This window comes from Chenopodium album, chromosome 3 (assembly GCF_948465745.1).
Source record: "Chenopodium album chromosome 3, dcCheAlbu1.1, whole genome shotgun sequence".
NCBI lineage: Eukaryota > Viridiplantae > Streptophyta > Magnoliopsida > Caryophyllales > Amaranthaceae > Chenopodium > Chenopodium album.
This window is the reverse complement of record NC_137836.1, coordinates 76,776,562-76,792,639: the sequence shown is the minus strand read 5'-3', so window position 1 is coordinate 76,792,639 and position 16,078 is coordinate 76,776,562. Positions and strand designations below refer to the sequence as shown.

Genomic DNA, 16,078 nt, shown 5'->3' with positions numbered 1-16,078 from the left:
ACATAAAGTATCAGAAAACATTTGGGTGATCTTTGATTCAATAACATATTTTTAAAAATAGAATTACACTTAATAGATGCATTATATATGCTTTCTTGTGGCCGAATTACATACTACATAGTCTACATTTGCTACCATTTTTTGGTAAATATTTAGCTTAAATTTAAGTGACTGATTTGAGCCAACATACACCTAACTTCCTTACTGTTAGGCCTTTTTTTAGGATCGTCTAGAGTGCAGAAGCAAGCAATTTTGAGCACTTGAAGCATTTGCTCTTCATACCCATTACCCATTAGTGTAGGATCAATTGCTCTTTTAGGATCCTCTGAAGTCATGACATTCCTTAACCATAACACCAAGTTTAACTCAGGTGTGTCTTGAAAGAAAACATCCCCAGGTAGCTTTCCCATTACTAGAGCTCCAAGAACCACCCCGAGGCTGTATATATCACATTTGTCTGTGAACTTCACAGTTTGGTGATACTCCGGAGCTATATACCCGACTGTTCCAGCAACATTTGAAGTTGACATGTGGGTATTCTCTATTGGCATTTCCTTTGCAAGTCCAAAATCTGAAATTCGAGGCTCCATATCATCATCAAGGAGGATGTTGGCTGGCTTGAGATCCCTGTGAATGATACGTGGATTAATGTTCATATGGAGATGTTCGATTCCAGAAGCCACTCCGAGTGCTATTCTATATCGAGATAACCAATCTAACTCTGTGGTTCCATTGGCAAGTTGTGCCATTATGTCTTGTAGACTACCATTTTTCATATACTCGTACAAAAGCAAATGACAGTTGGATCGTGGCACATGAGCAAGGAGAGGTAGCAAATTGCGGTGCCTGACTCTGCCAACTGTTTTAATCTCCGATCGAACCTGAAGCATTTTCTTGTTTAACATCTTACTGTCTTCTTCAGTGAGCTCCACAGCCTCCTTAGGCGGTTCGAGTATCTTCTTTATTGCAATCATCTTGCCATTGCTCCCTGGCAACTCTGCTTTGTATACTTCACCACATCCACCTTTTCCTATCATCTGTAAGTTTGCCAAACCATCTTCTTTCTCCAAAAAGGCAAGGTCCTCCGCTTTCTTAATTAGTGGACTGAAGATCGATGGTCCTGCACCCTTCCCTCCACCACGTAACATAACTAGGCACATCTTCACAAGTCCCGAAAATATCATCCCGCATATACCCCCCACTATTGCTCCAGCAAGAAACCCAAGTAGCCACGCTGCAAGCTTCTTGCGTTTGTGGTGGCGCTTAGTTTTAGGTGGAGATGGCGAAGGAGCTTGAGCAGGACCACGGCTTGCTCTTGGACTGTGGTTGCTCCCTCTAGTTGTATTCACATCGAGTACATATCTTCTTGGAACTAAGCTCTTCCTTGACACTTCTGATGATATATATTCTACCCCTTTTAGAACAGGTAAAGGACCTTGAATATAATCATTCCCTGAAATGTCAAAGAATTGCAAGTTCCTAAAAGACTTCAAAGATGCTGGAACCTTCCCAGTGAATAGATTATTAGCAAGTGAGAGGCTCTCTAAATTCGGGAAGTACCTCAAGAAGGCCAAGTCCCCAACAAACCTATTCATGGAAAGATCAAGCACTCGAAGACGAACAAGTTTCGACAATTCCGAGGGCACACGACCAGTAAAATGGTTATTTTTAAGGTTAAGAACCTCAAGTTTCAAACAGTCAACAATTTCTTCTGGTATTTGGTCAACAAGATGATTAGTTGACAAAGTCAGCTCTCTAAGCTCCGAGAGCTGACCAATAACCGGAGAAATGAACCCGTCAAGCTGCTCCGACTCATAAACAATACGAGTGATCTTCAAAACAGAGTTGTAACTCGCAACTCTCCGCTCACAAGAAACAGCAGGAGAGTTGCAGGGAGTTCTAGTAAAAGAAGGGTGGTAATCACTTATGCCTAAGTCTCTTTGGATGACTTGAAAGGCTTTGTAGTCGGACGGGTCGAGGTATATCTTCGCATGAACGGCGAAGACGAGAGAAAAGAGCAGGGAGAAGTAGAACTGAAAAGTAGTAAATGTAAGCTCCATTGGAGCTTGAAAGTGTAGAAAATTTTGGTGTATAGTTTTCTGATAGTTAAGAATAGTTGATGAAGTGAGTATTACAAGAATTAATTTATAAAGGCAATTGCCGTGTGGAATATTAAGGTTATTGGGCCTACTATTGACCGAGACTTTGATTATTTTGCGACGACTTGGGTTGGTTGGGTCTCTAACGTGCTCTTTGGGGCAGGGATACATAGTGACATTTTTAACTGTTTTTAGCATGATTTTTTTGATTATAAACCTTGTTATAGATTTGGTTATATTCATAAGAAGTAGGTTCTATTTTCCAACATTAACATATGCTAGTAGTAGTAATATACTAATGTTTGTGCTAAAATAATGTCTTCCACATCTTTAACTAACTTTAGGGAGTACTGAAGCACTACTTAATACTAGTAACTAGTAATCATTATGATATTGCTAAAATTGGATTAAGTAGATCATTGTGCAATAAATCATTGTCACGAATTGTTATGTTCTTGGAATCCTATCTCATTTTACATTATAGTGGTATAATTCATATAAATGCCCACACACTATTCTATTCATGAGGTTTTTTATTTTTTATTTTTATTTTATTTTATTTTATTTTTTATAATTTTTTTTTTAAGCAATTAACATCAACAAGGGAAAATAAGTAAAATAGTTTTAGGGATATAAATGTTCAAATACTATTTATACGAGTTTGCATAAACTTTTTAAGAACTAGGATAGGAAATATAGGGATTTGTAAACTTTGCTCCCTCCGTTTTTTTAATTTACATCACTTTGGATTGCATAAAGTTTTAGGAGAGTAATATAATATTGTGAGTGAGTGAATAAATTATTATACTACCTTCGTTTCATATTTTTTGCAACTTTTGCCAAAAATGGTTGCTACACATTATTTGCAACTAATGTTTTCTTTCTTTTTTAGGTTGTCATTTCTCTCTTTCTCTCTCCTCATCACATGCATTCTTATTTTTCTCTCTCTATCTTACACTCACAAACAAATTTTGTCTAGGAGTCCGTGCACCCTTCAAAGTTGCAAAAAATGTGAAACGGAGGTACTAGTAAAAGTAAGATGAAAACCATGAAAGATAGAGTATGTAAGAGAGGATAGATATTTTTATTATCTTAGTGGGGACCATGGAAGAGAGAGAAATGATAAAATAAGTTAGGTGAGGTTTAAAGTAAGAGATAGAACTAAGAAAACATAGTATAAAGTTACCAAAAATAGAGGTGATGCATTTATAAAAAAAACACCCCAAAAAAGAAAGTAATGCAATAAATAAATAAATAAATATATATATATATAAAAAAATAAAATAAAAAAAAAAAAAAAAAAAACCCCGGAGAGAGTAATAGAGTATGAACGAAAATAAAGGAAAATTTAAGTGCAAAAGACAAGAGTGGAGGCTGTGCTTTTCTAGACTTTGGGCCATGGGTTAGGCTTGATGTGATTGCCCATAGGCCTAAACTCGGCTCAAGTAAGCCTAAAAACCGGCGAAGGGCTGAGTCGGGCTAACATCACAATAAAAAAAACCAGGCCCAAGACTAGCCCGCTTCCTAGCACTCATAATACGGGCTAGGACGGGCTTTTTAAGTGTTTGGATGGGTAGCGGGAAGGCGGGCCCACGGTCCCAACCCAAAGCCATCATTAGAGTGTAAGTATTACTTCGGCCTTGTTTTGCAAATGGCTGTTGCCGGTTGGCTGTTGGCTGGTTCACTTGGCTTGTTTGACTGACTGGAATGTTTGACTGTTTATAATGACTTTTGAAATTGGCTGTTTATAAAAGTGTTTGGTAAATTAATTGTTGACTGTTTATTAGATAATTTGTGGGCCACAAGCCAAAACCCAACAAAAAAAAAGCTACTCAAAACAGCTTTTTTTATTTTGGCTTAAAAGCCAGCTTTTTCGCTGATTAAAAAGCCAATTACCAAACACATTTTTTGGCTGTTTGACCACATAAAAAAGCCAAAAGCTAACCAAAAAGCCATATACCAAACATGGCCTTCCTCTGTCCCATAATACTTGACATAGCTATCATTTTGTTCGTCCCAAAATATTTTACACGTAACCAAATATGAAATGAGATCACTAATAAAAAAAATATTTTGTTCTACTATCTTTGGGACCGCAAACCCCAAACTCAATTAAATCCTACACTTTCTCTCTCATCAGAGTCATCACTACCCACTACCTCCACTGCCCCCTACTTTTTGTTTTCTTACAATATAAAAATACAAAAGAGAATTTTTTATCTAATAAACAAATATTTTAAATGGAGCCATTTGTAATTTTCTTAGTAATTTTCTTAAAGTACGTATCCATTTCAACATCTCAAGTATTATGAGATGGAGGAAGTATTAGTTTTTAAAAATTTTAAAGGTGGGGCAAAATCATTTGAAGTGAAATGAGTTGGTGGGCTAGGCTGTCCAAGAGATATTAGTACATAGATGAGATTGGGCCTAGAGAGTATGGATGTTCATGTACTAGGTTCTCAAAGATTGGCAATTGGACTGAAGTCACTGAACACCTTGTTTGGAAGAGAGTAAGTAGAGTCTTTTTTTTTTTTTTTTAATAGAAGAGCATAGTTACAAGGAATTTCAGTTTCAATAAACCAACCATGTCTGATTGTCTGAATACATAAACCTAATTTGTGTAAGGGTCTAAACAATAATATGCATAACCATTTTAAAAATGTATGGTTTGGAGTTTGGATCAAGCTTGTGAGAGCGAGTTGTAGGACTTAAGCCGAGGGTAGCACAGAGTCATAAACACCAAAATCACTTAATTTCAAGTTATTAAGAGCGTACCCAATGATGATTTCATATGCTATAGATGGATTTGATATGCTCTGGTTTAATATTATTAGCAGTGATATGCAAAGAAGAAAAATGTCATTTTATTGATGTTATCACTAAAAGCAACCCTGATTTGATAACACATTCTTGCAGAATTACCAAATGAGTATTTAGTTATACAACATTAGAGAGCAATTTTATAATTGTATCTTATCTTATTTAATCAAATAAATAATCAAAAATTAAATGTATATGTATAAACACCTAATATCAATCCGCCTTTTATAAGCAGTCTGATGAGTTTTCATAGAACTTCTAAACCTACAAGTATATATTGTAGTCTTGGTGTCATTGGCACGAAAATCAAATAAATTTATGCAATTCCTTGCCGTCTTAATATACCCTATGTATTTCCAAATTGCAATAGATGGAGAAATCTTGGTTTTCATATACTTTATTGCAAATAATTTCCCTTGCAGTCTAAATATACCCTATATATTTCCAAATTGCAATAGATGGAGAAATCTTGGTGTTCTTGCTTTCTTGCTTTATAATTTTTATTTTATCATAAACGAACGACTTCATAAATATTGAACTGAGGGCTTATTTTTTGGAGCATCACACAAAACCTAAGACACATACACAACTATTGTAAAAATTGTTCAAAATGATTGAATCCATGAAGAATTAAGGTGTTTATTATTCTAATCAAGTTAAGTTCATGGATTAACAAAAAGTTGTAAAGAATTATTTTACTTTGTCATCCTATGAATTATTTTGCAACATTTTTTTTATCTTTAAGCTTTGTATTAGCGCCATGCATCAGGCATCACATTATTCACTTCTACATAATCTATATTTGAAATGATGTGTTTAAATTTTTAGGCTCCACTAAAATCTTAATTACTACTCGCATTGTTTTTATTAGGATGACTTAAATCTTAATAGTCACATTTCATAAATATTACGAAGTAATAAATAATCTGGTTATTGTTTAAAAAGATGACAATTAATAAATGTAGAGAGGAAAAAATATTAATGTTTATTCTTAAAAGTCATTGTGCAATATAAGATCACAAATATGAAGATGTTAGAAGATCGAAAACAAAGATAGATATTGATCCTTTATTTTAATTTAAACAATAAAAGAGAAGTACATTATTATTCACGTGTTTCCCTTGCCTCTTGAATAACTTTTACCCATATTATGGGTCGCGAGCCTCTTGAGAGGAGTTATCTGAAGGAAAGGGAATAATGGGGACAAACGAGTAGAGTTGAGATGGAAAGAGGTTGTTCGAGGCAGAGGGGGTAATAGGGGGTTGGAGAATAGGGATTAAAACTCCTGAGGAGACAGAGGGGACAATAGGGGGTTGAGGAAGAGGGATTAAATTCCTGTCTAAGGAGGCGGATGAGACAATAGGGGGTTGAGGAATAGGGATTAAACTCCTGTCTGAGATAGATGGGACAATGGGAGGTTGGGGAAGAGGGATTAAACTTCTGTCTGAGGTAGAGGGGGTTATGGGAGGTTGGGGAATAGGGATTAAACTTCTGTCTGAGGTAGAGGGGGTTATGGGAGGTTGGGGAATAGGGATTAAACTCCTGTCTAAGGAGGCGGATGGGACAATAGGGGGTTGAGGAATAGGGATTAAACTCCTGTCCGAGACAAATGGGACAATGGGAGGTTGGGGAATAGGGATTAAACTTCTGTCTGAGGTAGAGGGGGTTATGGGAGGTTGGGGAATAGGGATTAAACTTCTGTCTGAGGTAGAGGGGGTTATGAGAGGTTGGGGAATAGGGATTAAACTCCTGTCTAAGGAGGCGGATGGGACAGTAGGGGGTTGAGGAATAGGGATTAAACTCCTGTCCGAGACAAATGGGACAATGGGAGGTTGGGGAATAGGGATTAAACTTCTGTCTGAGGTAGAGGGGGTTATGGGAGGTTGGGGAATAGGGATTAAACTCCTGCCTAAGGAGTCAGATGGGACAATAGGGGGTTGAGGGATAGGGATTAAACTCCTGTCTGAGACAGATGGGACAATGGGAGGTTGAGGAATAGGGATTAAACTTCTGTCTGAGGTAGAGGGGGTTATGGGAGGTTGGGGAATAGGAATTAAACTCTTGTCTGAAGCAGAGGGGACAATGGGGGGTTGAGGAATAGGGATTAAACTCCTATCTGAGACAGAGGGGATAATGGGGGGTTCGGAAATAGGGATTATACGGGCTGCCGAGGTAGGTTGAGGGATGGTTGCAGCAATCAAAACAGATGCCAATACTAGCAAACTAACCACATTCTTCATCTCCATCCTCCACTTTAATTTCTCTCTTTAGTTTGCACTATATAGCTAGCTTGTTTTTTTCTTTAATTTTGTAGAATGGAATGTTTGTGTGTGTTTGTTCGATGTAGTAGATCACCCTTTTATACTATTAGTCTACCCTATTACCTAGATAACTATTGGTTACATTTTTATTTATTACTATATCAATCAATTCCAATTATTTCTTGATTTGTATTGATTCTGTTTAAAATTAAAATAATATGCATGGAGACACATATGATTCAGCGTCTACATACATACGTAATGCTCATATAATCATATTTGATTTGTTAGTTATTATTATTTTCAATTTATTAGTAAATTAATTTGTGAAGAAAATTGTTACAATGAATAAGTCTACATACATCTTATTACCTTGCACTGAGTAATTAATTAAATAGTGAGATTACATGCCTAGCATGGGACCTAACAAGTAATTATGGGCTTTGTAGGCTTGTAGCACAATATCCTCACATTAATTAGTGTAAACAATATGGAATACCTATTTATTTATGTAAATAAAATCCCACGTTTAGGATATTTCATCCTTAATTTGCTCGGCTCTATTACCTGTTATATATTACGTTCATTTTTTATTTTTGAAGAAATATATATTACGTTCATTTAGTCATTAGCTTGTATTAAAAAAGATAAATTGTGTAAATAATTATCATTTTACATATTATATTGGAGAAAGTATGGTTATGAAAGAACTTAGATCTCACGCGTAGAAATGGAAAAATTAACTAAGTAGTATAAGAAGGAACAAAATTTGATAGATGCATGGTTTAGCTTAGTGTTGGTGCAGTTTAAAAGTGACTCTAAAATTATTAAATAGATAGATGGATAATAAAAGGTAAAATAATTGTTTCAAAAAAATAAATAAATAAATAAAAGGTAAAATAATGACATAATAGCCATTTAGGATACAAATAAGCATTATATACTTTGATACTCCATATTAATTTAAAAATACAAGGCAAATTAAATGTAAATCGAGGTAACTAAATGTTACGTATAAATCGGATTATTAAATGTCATAACATGTAACCTAATTAAAAAGATTTCACGGGAAGTATGAGACTATATGATCGATAACTAGACCAAGGGGTGATCAGTCAGTTTGTAGTCTTAAATATATATATGCTTATGTCTTATGGTCAATAAAATGTGTGATCAAAATTTGTAGGGAATGTATGTAGTGAAAAACTTAATATATCAGAAAAAAGAACAGCTTTGTCACTAGAATTTAATAATCTTACATTCTTAATCTTAATACTGCATTACATGATCACACACTCTGTTGCAGACTATTACAAAGCTCTAAAACTCAGTAATTACTTGTAAACATAGCAGAATCTTGGCACTCATTAACCATAAAATTGTTATACACTGCATAAACTTATCATATAAAAAATCAAATGAACTGAATAATTTTCGGGTTATAGAAGATGCAAGTGTTTTAATCAGTGCAGCAGCGGTACATGAAGTACTTCTCCATAGGCCTTCCACACTCGGCGCACACCACCTTCTCAGGGATACCGCCTCCAACCCCAGGAAGTATAAGCCGGTTGCAGTGGTGTGGAGTATGAAGTTCCTGCAAATGCTCCTTTAAAGCAGGTAAAAAACCTATCCTTGATGCATTTTCCTGCCAATCTTCAAACTTCATGAGGCAATCTAGTATCATGTCTCCTTTGGATCTAGCCATATCAGTTGATCCGAACCACATAGTAGCCCACCCTTGGTCACTTCCATCGAAGCTAAGCACTGTCATCACTTCTTGCATAATCGAGTCACTCTCAACACCCTTTCCATGTTGCATTTTCGAGTAGAGCATACACTCGAGCCTAATCCAAAAGTACCACATTGTGTTTAAGTCAGGCAAATAATGGCTAAGTCCATCTTTGTCTATGAGTTGAACAATTTTCCTCATTCGCTCCTTTGCATTGCTTTTCCCGGCATATACTAGCTCTAGAGTGATTCCTGCCGCGCCTGCTACATCTTTGGCAGTATGAGTAAACCGCTTTATCCAATCTATGTCTTCCCCTCCATACACACATACGTACCTTCCTTCACGAGCCTACGAAAAAAAAGGCACACATTTATTAAGCATAAAACTTGTTATGGTTATGCCAATGCAATATTCTCTGAAATATCATACAGAAGAAGTAAAAGAACCTAAAACTGTTTAAAAAAAACAGTGAAATTTGACAGCGATATGAAAGAGGATATACCCATTCGATGATTTGAGGTTGGATGTCATCAACAAAAAGCTCAAGCCTCCAAGACTCATCTCTCCAGAGAGCTTCTTCTTTCATAGTAGTAAAAGGGTAGGCAAAATTTCCCCAAATTAAAAACATGTGAAGAGCATTTTGGCATACAACTTTCCCTTGGGGGTCTAGCGCGACAAGGATCATCTTTTTGTCAAAATTCCATACCTCCCTAATATACCTTATAGCAGCAGGCTCCATAATTTTTGGGTGATGCAGAGTATACCATGACATCATGGACTCGAGCTGCTCGAATCTTTGCTGTAGTGCATCACTCCAAGGGATAGTCTTGTCAATTATCGGAATCCACACAATTTCATACTGGAGCTCAGGCTTTGACCTTGATTTACTGTAAATTTGGTCTAGAATCCTCAGCTCTTCTTCGGTGACATCAAAGTCTGAAATGAGTAACAGGACTGTTTTTCTCCTGAGGGCTTCAACATGAACCTGTTGCACTTGAGTCGTTAGGATTCGATTATTTTTAGGAGGAAAATGAACTAAAATGGATGGAAAAAGTATGTGGTGTAAGAGTTAACCCTTGAATTGGTATGCTTTTCATAAAGGGGCATAATATCATCCTTCAAGTATATCAAATGCCTTAGAATCCTGGTGTTGTCAAGCTGTGGTAAGTCGAGGATGCGTACAAGATTGTTGTATGCCTCAATGTGTTTCTTCTCATCTGCATATCACATTAATTTCTAAAAATGCCCAAGAAAATTCAACTTGATAAATTCAGTAATCCTACTAGATCAAAGCCATCAAACATTTGTCTAATATACTTAAAGAAACAGATTTTTTAAGGCAAATGCAGGGGAGTCCTGACATACCTTACAGTTTCCTGCATTATCACAAAAGGAAATTATTTACTATGTTTATCAATCGTCATTATAGAACTATTATACTAGATTTCACATACAATACAATTATACTATATGCAAAGAAAGTTTGTTAAATTAGTAAAGCGAATAGTGGAGGAATGGTTCAAACATACAGGAGCTATCAGTAAAAATATCACACTAATTATTAGTAAGCGCAACAATAAATTTTGGAGGAAATACGAAGAAGATTGACCTATATGCTGATAGCATAGTGCAAGTTGTTGCATAAGATGATCATGAATGTTCCTCTCCTTATGAGCCAAGCTTGATAACTCCCATGCTTCCGTCGTTGATGAAACATACCTAGAAAACAATGAAAACAGTATGATACCAATAGAAAATACAGTATATATAAACTAATGATCAGATTAGATTGTTTTGATTAAGAGTAAACTCACTCGTAGCTCATGCCAATAAGACTAAAAATCTGCGTGGCACAGGCCACGACACTCCTGATAGTCCAGTAAGCAGCAGTTGGAATGTGTGTCATAGCAACAGATAAAGGCGGCTGCTCAGATGAGATGTACTGCTGAGGCAGCTGCCTGAACTCAACAATCCTCTTTGTTACATCCAACATCGCCCCAATGAGATTGTTCAAGGCTTCAAAGCGGGATTTCAGTGCATTAGAGTGCTCCATTACATCAGGTAGCTGCTTAAGGACAGCAACAGACTTGGCGAGAGGGTGACTAGAGAAGAGCTGAACCACCAACCCAAACTCTCCATAGGCTATTGCTAGTGCCGTTAGAGCTATGGCTACCTTTGCATCCCATGAATAGCTTGACAGCAAGCTGAGAAGTGCCATTGTTGTCGCATGTGCATCTCCTCCTCCCGCGCATTTGCATGTTATCTGCCAGTATACAGAACATATGTTATGAAAACATGAAAATATATTTGAAGATAAGACCTTTTTTTTTTTTTGGCTCATTTGAGATTTTATAAGTATAATTGCCAATCCATGTAATGAATTGTACATCTATTTTATCAGTCTTCTGGTTTAAATTTGTTTTTTCTTAGATACTTTATTTTGGACACACAAGTACAACATTCAGTTAAAATGACTAGGTGTGGTCCTGATGGTCATGGCCTTAAGGGGCAACAAAATTATATAAAATCGCGAGTAATTGACTCATTTAGTACCTCACAGGAAACCTTCTGAATGACAAAAGCCAATGCTTCAAGCATCCCATTTTCATCAACAACAGCTGCACCAGTCTTATCATCCAAAGATTCAATATGTGCACCCTGCATAATGAACAATAAAATGATCACAATTTAAAAACAGAACACACATACAAAAAAAAATTAAAAATGGACTGAAGAAATAATAAACATACATGAATGCTAGGGGCAGCACGCTTAAAGACATCCTCAATGATTTCTAAGATCGGCCTGACATCTACATCGCGGCCATCAGGAGCATGTGTTCCCTGGATCTGCTTCAGCATTGTGCTGTCGTCGGATGCAGCAAACATCCGACGTTCATTCCTAGCCATCTGCCTATGTGATGGTGCAGCAGACATTTTTCTTTTTTTCTTAGCTACCTTTGTACTAAAAACTTTGTGATTGTTACTAGAACAAGTAAGTGTAACTGTTCTACTAGCGCTCAGTAAACTGAACATTATATAGTGATAAAAATTTGTAATAATTTTTATTTTATTTTTTTGTTTAATTACATAATATGATAATGTGATATAAAGTTTTAAAAGATCTTTGAATCAGTTCCTTGCTTGCATAGAACCTAAAGCCAAGTAATAAGATAAGGTTATGTGGCTTTGGTGGTCCCTTCAACGTCTTTACAGCATCCTTAGAAGTTTATTATCATCATTTATTAAGAACATATTTGCTTAAAAACAGAGTTGATTACTTCTTAGTTTGTTTTCGAGTAATTTTTTCTTCCATTTTTTAATACGAAGTAATTTAATTGCGATTTTACTGTAAGTAACCAATAAGCTTTGATCGTCATCAACGTGACATAATGCCCAAAAAAGGAAGCATTTGTACCTTTGATATCAAGTTATAGCATCCTTTCCTTCTTAAGGTTGGTATTTCAAAATTCACATTGATAAAGATGAGTTCTAGTGGTAAGGTTTGATGATCTTTTAAAAAATTAATTTGGTGCTAGATGGCTTAATAACAAGTGTACTGCATGTTACTCGATTCTTCATTTACTTCAATTAAACACCCGTGATAAAGTAATCGTTATAGGACTAAGGACTTCAACCATCAAATTAATCTTTTAGTTTAACTAATAACCCGATATTAATAGTGAGTGTAACAGTACTTGTATGATTTAGTAATACAAACTAAAAGTCTTATCTTCAAATTGTATATAAGTGGATTTATATACAATTTAAGACTTTATTCATCATATGTTTAACATCCAATATATCTCTAAGAAATGCTTTCAAAATGTTGTTAATGAGCTTTAGCATGTCTAATGTGAACATTTTTACATCTCTTAGCTTTACTTGGGGACATGTGGTTGAAAGTCATATTTTAAAAAGTTAAATTGCTTTGGCCCTTCAAATTACTTTTACTTACGATAAATTGTGATCATCATCAATATGACATAATGGATAATGCCCAAAAAAAAAAAAAGTAATTTTACCTTGAATTCCAAGTAATAATATTATCCTTTCCTTCACTAGGTCGGTAATTTGCGTGATTGGCCAAAATTAACAACGATAAAGACGAGTCCTAGCGGTACAATCTGATGATCTCTTAAATATTGATTTGGTACTAAATTTTAATAAATAACAAGTAGACTATTTCATACATGTTAATTATTTTTGCAAAGTACTCGTAGTTAAGTGAAGTATAAGTTTTTCAATTCTTCATTTTACCACATACACAAGTGATAAAATATAAATGGATCATTAATTTAACCGTCGACAGAATAATTTAAGATGGCAACAGATTATAGTCCCATGCACTCTTTTTATATTAAAATAGACGTATATTTATGTTCAATATGGATTTTAGTCAAGTTGATCCTTTAAGTAGTAATCTATTTTAAACATTCTACATTTTTACATCTAATTTGTGCTAATTTCATAAGATCCTTTGACAAAATGCTTATAATATCCTACCACACTTCTATATCTAATTTGCGCTAATTTCATATTCAGATATGCAGGTACTTATATCCGACATAAATATTCAAATTCCATATACCATGTAGAGTGTTGTAGCCTAAATCTATGTTGCATTTTTGCGCTAATTTCATATTGTCGAGTATCTTACGGTGTTAGAAATATGCAAGTATCTTCTTATAAAAAAGTGTTTATAGTGCCATGCATGGCCCAATACACGTAAGCCTATGAATTACTTTATTCATTCAATATTCTATACTATGACTTTTTTTTTTTTTTTTTTTTTTTTTTTTTTTTTTTTTAAAGGATACAAACAGATTATATATTAATACTAAAGCAAATAAAATTGATCGCCGCTTCTCCAGCAATTTGATGAGCTCGATTAACACGCTGACGATCCGCCTTATGGATACTGCAAACCTGAGAGGAAGAGCCTAGTCGTCTAATTTTTCGAATGAGCCAATGGTAATCCACATTACCTTGACCATCCCCCCGAAGAAGAGTAACGAGATTACACGAATCAATAAAAACTGTGATGGAATTAAACCGTTGATCCAACGCCCATTGAAGGCCATACATGCAAGCCAAAGCCTCCGCATGTAAAGCTGAAGAACACTGGCCATAGTTACTGCCACCGAGGATACGAGCATCTAACGGATCATCATTATCTAAGCACCAACCCATCCCAGCATGTTGAGAGTCTTGAAACCAAGAGCCATCAATTTGGAGAGTATGTAAAGCCGTCCCCTGGTTAGTTAGACCAAGGTGAGCTAAGTAAAACCCAGGCGGAGAAGAAGCCCCAGCATCCCCTCCCACCGAATTAGAGGTAAAAGAAGATTCCTCGGAGGCTACAAAGATTGAATGAGTCTCCATATCCTCCGCAAACTGTAAATCAAATGGCCGGGAGGTAGAGGAATCCCTAAAGATCCTGTCATTCCGACATAACCACAAACCCCAAAGCGTACCGACAAAGGTACCTAAGCGGGAACTAGAAGGGCCATCCTGACTAATAAAAAGTCGGATATAACCTTGGATCCAATCTAAGAGAAAAAGGTCTCCATAAAATTCTGAGTGGATGCCTAGGCAACCACCCCTCCAAACTGAACGAGCATTAAAGCACATTCTGAAGATATGTTGTAGATCCTCTGGCTGTGCCTAACAAAACGATGTAAAGTTAAAAATGACAAGAATAATGTTCCTGGAAATTAAAATAAAAGGTGAAGCAAATTCTCCTCAGAAATCTATGCTGGAACATTGGAAACAACTTTCCTTTAAACTATGGGCCTTGCACTTCAAGTCTTGAATCTTTAAAGATACAGAAGACTAGAAGAGATGGACTTCAAAAGTTTTACTTGGAGGGAAATTAACAATACTAATTTTTCCAGCTATTTCACATTTGTTCTTTGCCGATGACTCCTTACTATTTTTCCAGGTTTCTCCTCCTGCGTGTGAACATGTGATGAATGTGCTTTCTGCATTCTGTGATATTTCAGGTCAAATGCTTAATTTGCAGAAGTCGTTTGTCAAGTTTAGTCCTAATACTCCAGAGGACTATCGAGCTTATCTTTCTGGTTGTATGAAAATGCGGTCTGAATCTAGATTGGGTTCATATTTGGGGCTACTTGTTGATTTGGGCCGTAGTAAATGCTCTGAGTTTGGGTTCCTCTTGGACAAGGTTTCCAAACGCTTACAGGCCTTTGCAGCTCTTCAACTTTCACCGGCGGCGAAGCTTGTTATTATCAACTCAGTGCTCATTGCCTCCTTTAATCATATTTTGTCTGCTTTCAAAATTCCTGATTCTATATGTTCTAGGATGGATAATTTGTTAGCCTTTTGGTGGAAGTCCTCTTCTTCTAATCGAGGATTAGCTCTTCGTTCTTCGTCATTGCTCCATCTTCCGAAGGGTTTAATTAGGAGGATTAGGAATTCGCAGTATTGCCCCTTTTAACTCTTCCCTATTGGCTAAGAAGAGTTGGCGGATTATTCAGTGCCCTCAGTTGTTGGTTTCCCGGCTTCTGTTTGCGAAATATCCGGCTCTTCGTTCCATTGATTCGATCTCGGTTTCTCGTCCCTCTTGGGGTTGTAGGAGTCTTATGTCGGGATTTTCCGTGTTGTCGAAGGGTCTGTTTTGGAAGGTTGGTTCAGGTTCTCGTGTTCGTATTTTGGAGAATTCTTGGGTTCCGGGGGAACCGGTTCATTTTAAGGATCTTTCGCCTAAGTCGATTCGACCGACTCTTGTGTCTTCTTTACTTGATCCGCGTTCTTGCGCGTGGAATGCTACTATCATTCATGGTCTATTTGAATCTAGCTCTGCTGCTAGAATTCTTTCGTTGGATCGGCCACTGCAGTTGATGGATGATTTTGTTTACTGGAAGTTCACTAGGGATGGTGTTTTCTCAACAAAATCTGCTTATGCACTTCTTTGTGAGCCTAGGGTCTTGTCTAGTAGTCAATCTCAAATTTCTCCAGCATGGTGGAGGAAGTTTTGGGCTTTACCAATTCTTCCAAGGTGGAAAATCTTTGGTTGGAAATTGTTGCATGACGCTCTTCCTTTAGCGACTACTCTCCATGCTCGAGGGCTCCCGATCGATCCAGTTTGTGCTTTTTGTCATGTGGATGTGAAATCTGTGTCTCATACATTCAGAGATTGTCCTGTTATCA

General features: G+C 36.3%; 3 protein-coding genes across 3 annotated transcripts; 1 reads left to right on the top strand and 2 right to left on the bottom strand.

The window, feature by feature from the left end:
* Nucleotides 1-8: 8 nt before the first annotated feature.
* LOC145624277 (leucine-rich repeat receptor-like serine/threonine/tyrosine-protein kinase SOBIR1) lies at nucleotides 9-2,097 on the bottom strand. Its single transcript, XM_081677272.1, has one exon. The coding sequence runs from the start codon at nucleotides 2,058-2,060 to the stop codon at nucleotides 153-155; it is 1,908 nt and encodes a 635-aa protein (XP_081533398.1). The 5' UTR covers nucleotides 2,061-2,097; the 3' UTR covers nucleotides 9-152.
* A 6,296-nt stretch (nucleotides 2,098-8,393) lies between these two features.
* LOC145617490 (protein SIEVE ELEMENT OCCLUSION B-like) lies at nucleotides 8,394-12,028 on the bottom strand. The gene is made up of 7 exons (XM_081672200.1): nucleotides 11,660-12,028; nucleotides 11,463-11,567; nucleotides 10,724-11,172; nucleotides 10,519-10,628; nucleotides 9,984-10,126; nucleotides 9,412-9,894; nucleotides 8,394-9,257 (listed from the first exon to the last, which is right to left on the bottom strand). The coding sequence occupies exons 1-7, from the start codon at nucleotides 11,942-11,944 to the stop codon at nucleotides 8,640-8,642; spliced, it is 2,193 nt and encodes a 730-aa protein (XP_081528326.1). The 5' UTR covers nucleotides 11,945-12,028; the 3' UTR covers nucleotides 8,394-8,639.
* Nucleotides 12,029-14,695: 2,667 nt separating this feature from the next.
* LOC145625421 (uncharacterized) lies at nucleotides 14,696-15,365 on the top strand. Its single transcript, XM_081678464.1, has 2 exons — nucleotides 14,696-14,713; nucleotides 14,850-15,365. Exons 1-2 carry the CDS (start codon nucleotides 14,696-14,698, stop codon nucleotides 15,363-15,365), a joined length of 534 nt encoding a protein of 177 aa, XP_081534590.1.
* The last annotated feature ends 713 nt before the right edge of the window (nucleotides 15,366-16,078 follow it).

Excerpts from the sequence above, each read along its gene's own strand:
- LOC145624277 (XM_081677272.1), bottom strand. The coding sequence starts at position 2,060 with ATGGAGCTTACATTTACTACTTTTCAGTTCTACTTCTCCCTGCTCTTT.
- LOC145617490 (XM_081672200.1), bottom strand. The coding sequence starts at position 11,944 with ATGTTCAGTTTACTGAGCGCTAGTAGAACAGTTACACTTACTTGTTCT. Across the intron at positions 11,568-11,659 it reads GTGCTGCCCCTAGCATTCAT|GGTGCACATATTGAATCTTT; the intron begins GTATGTTTATTA and ends TTCATTATGCAG. Across the intron at positions 11,173-11,462 it reads TTCAGAAGGTTTCCTGTGAG|ATAACATGCAAATGCGCGGG; the intron begins GTACTAAATGAG and ends GTATACTGGCAG.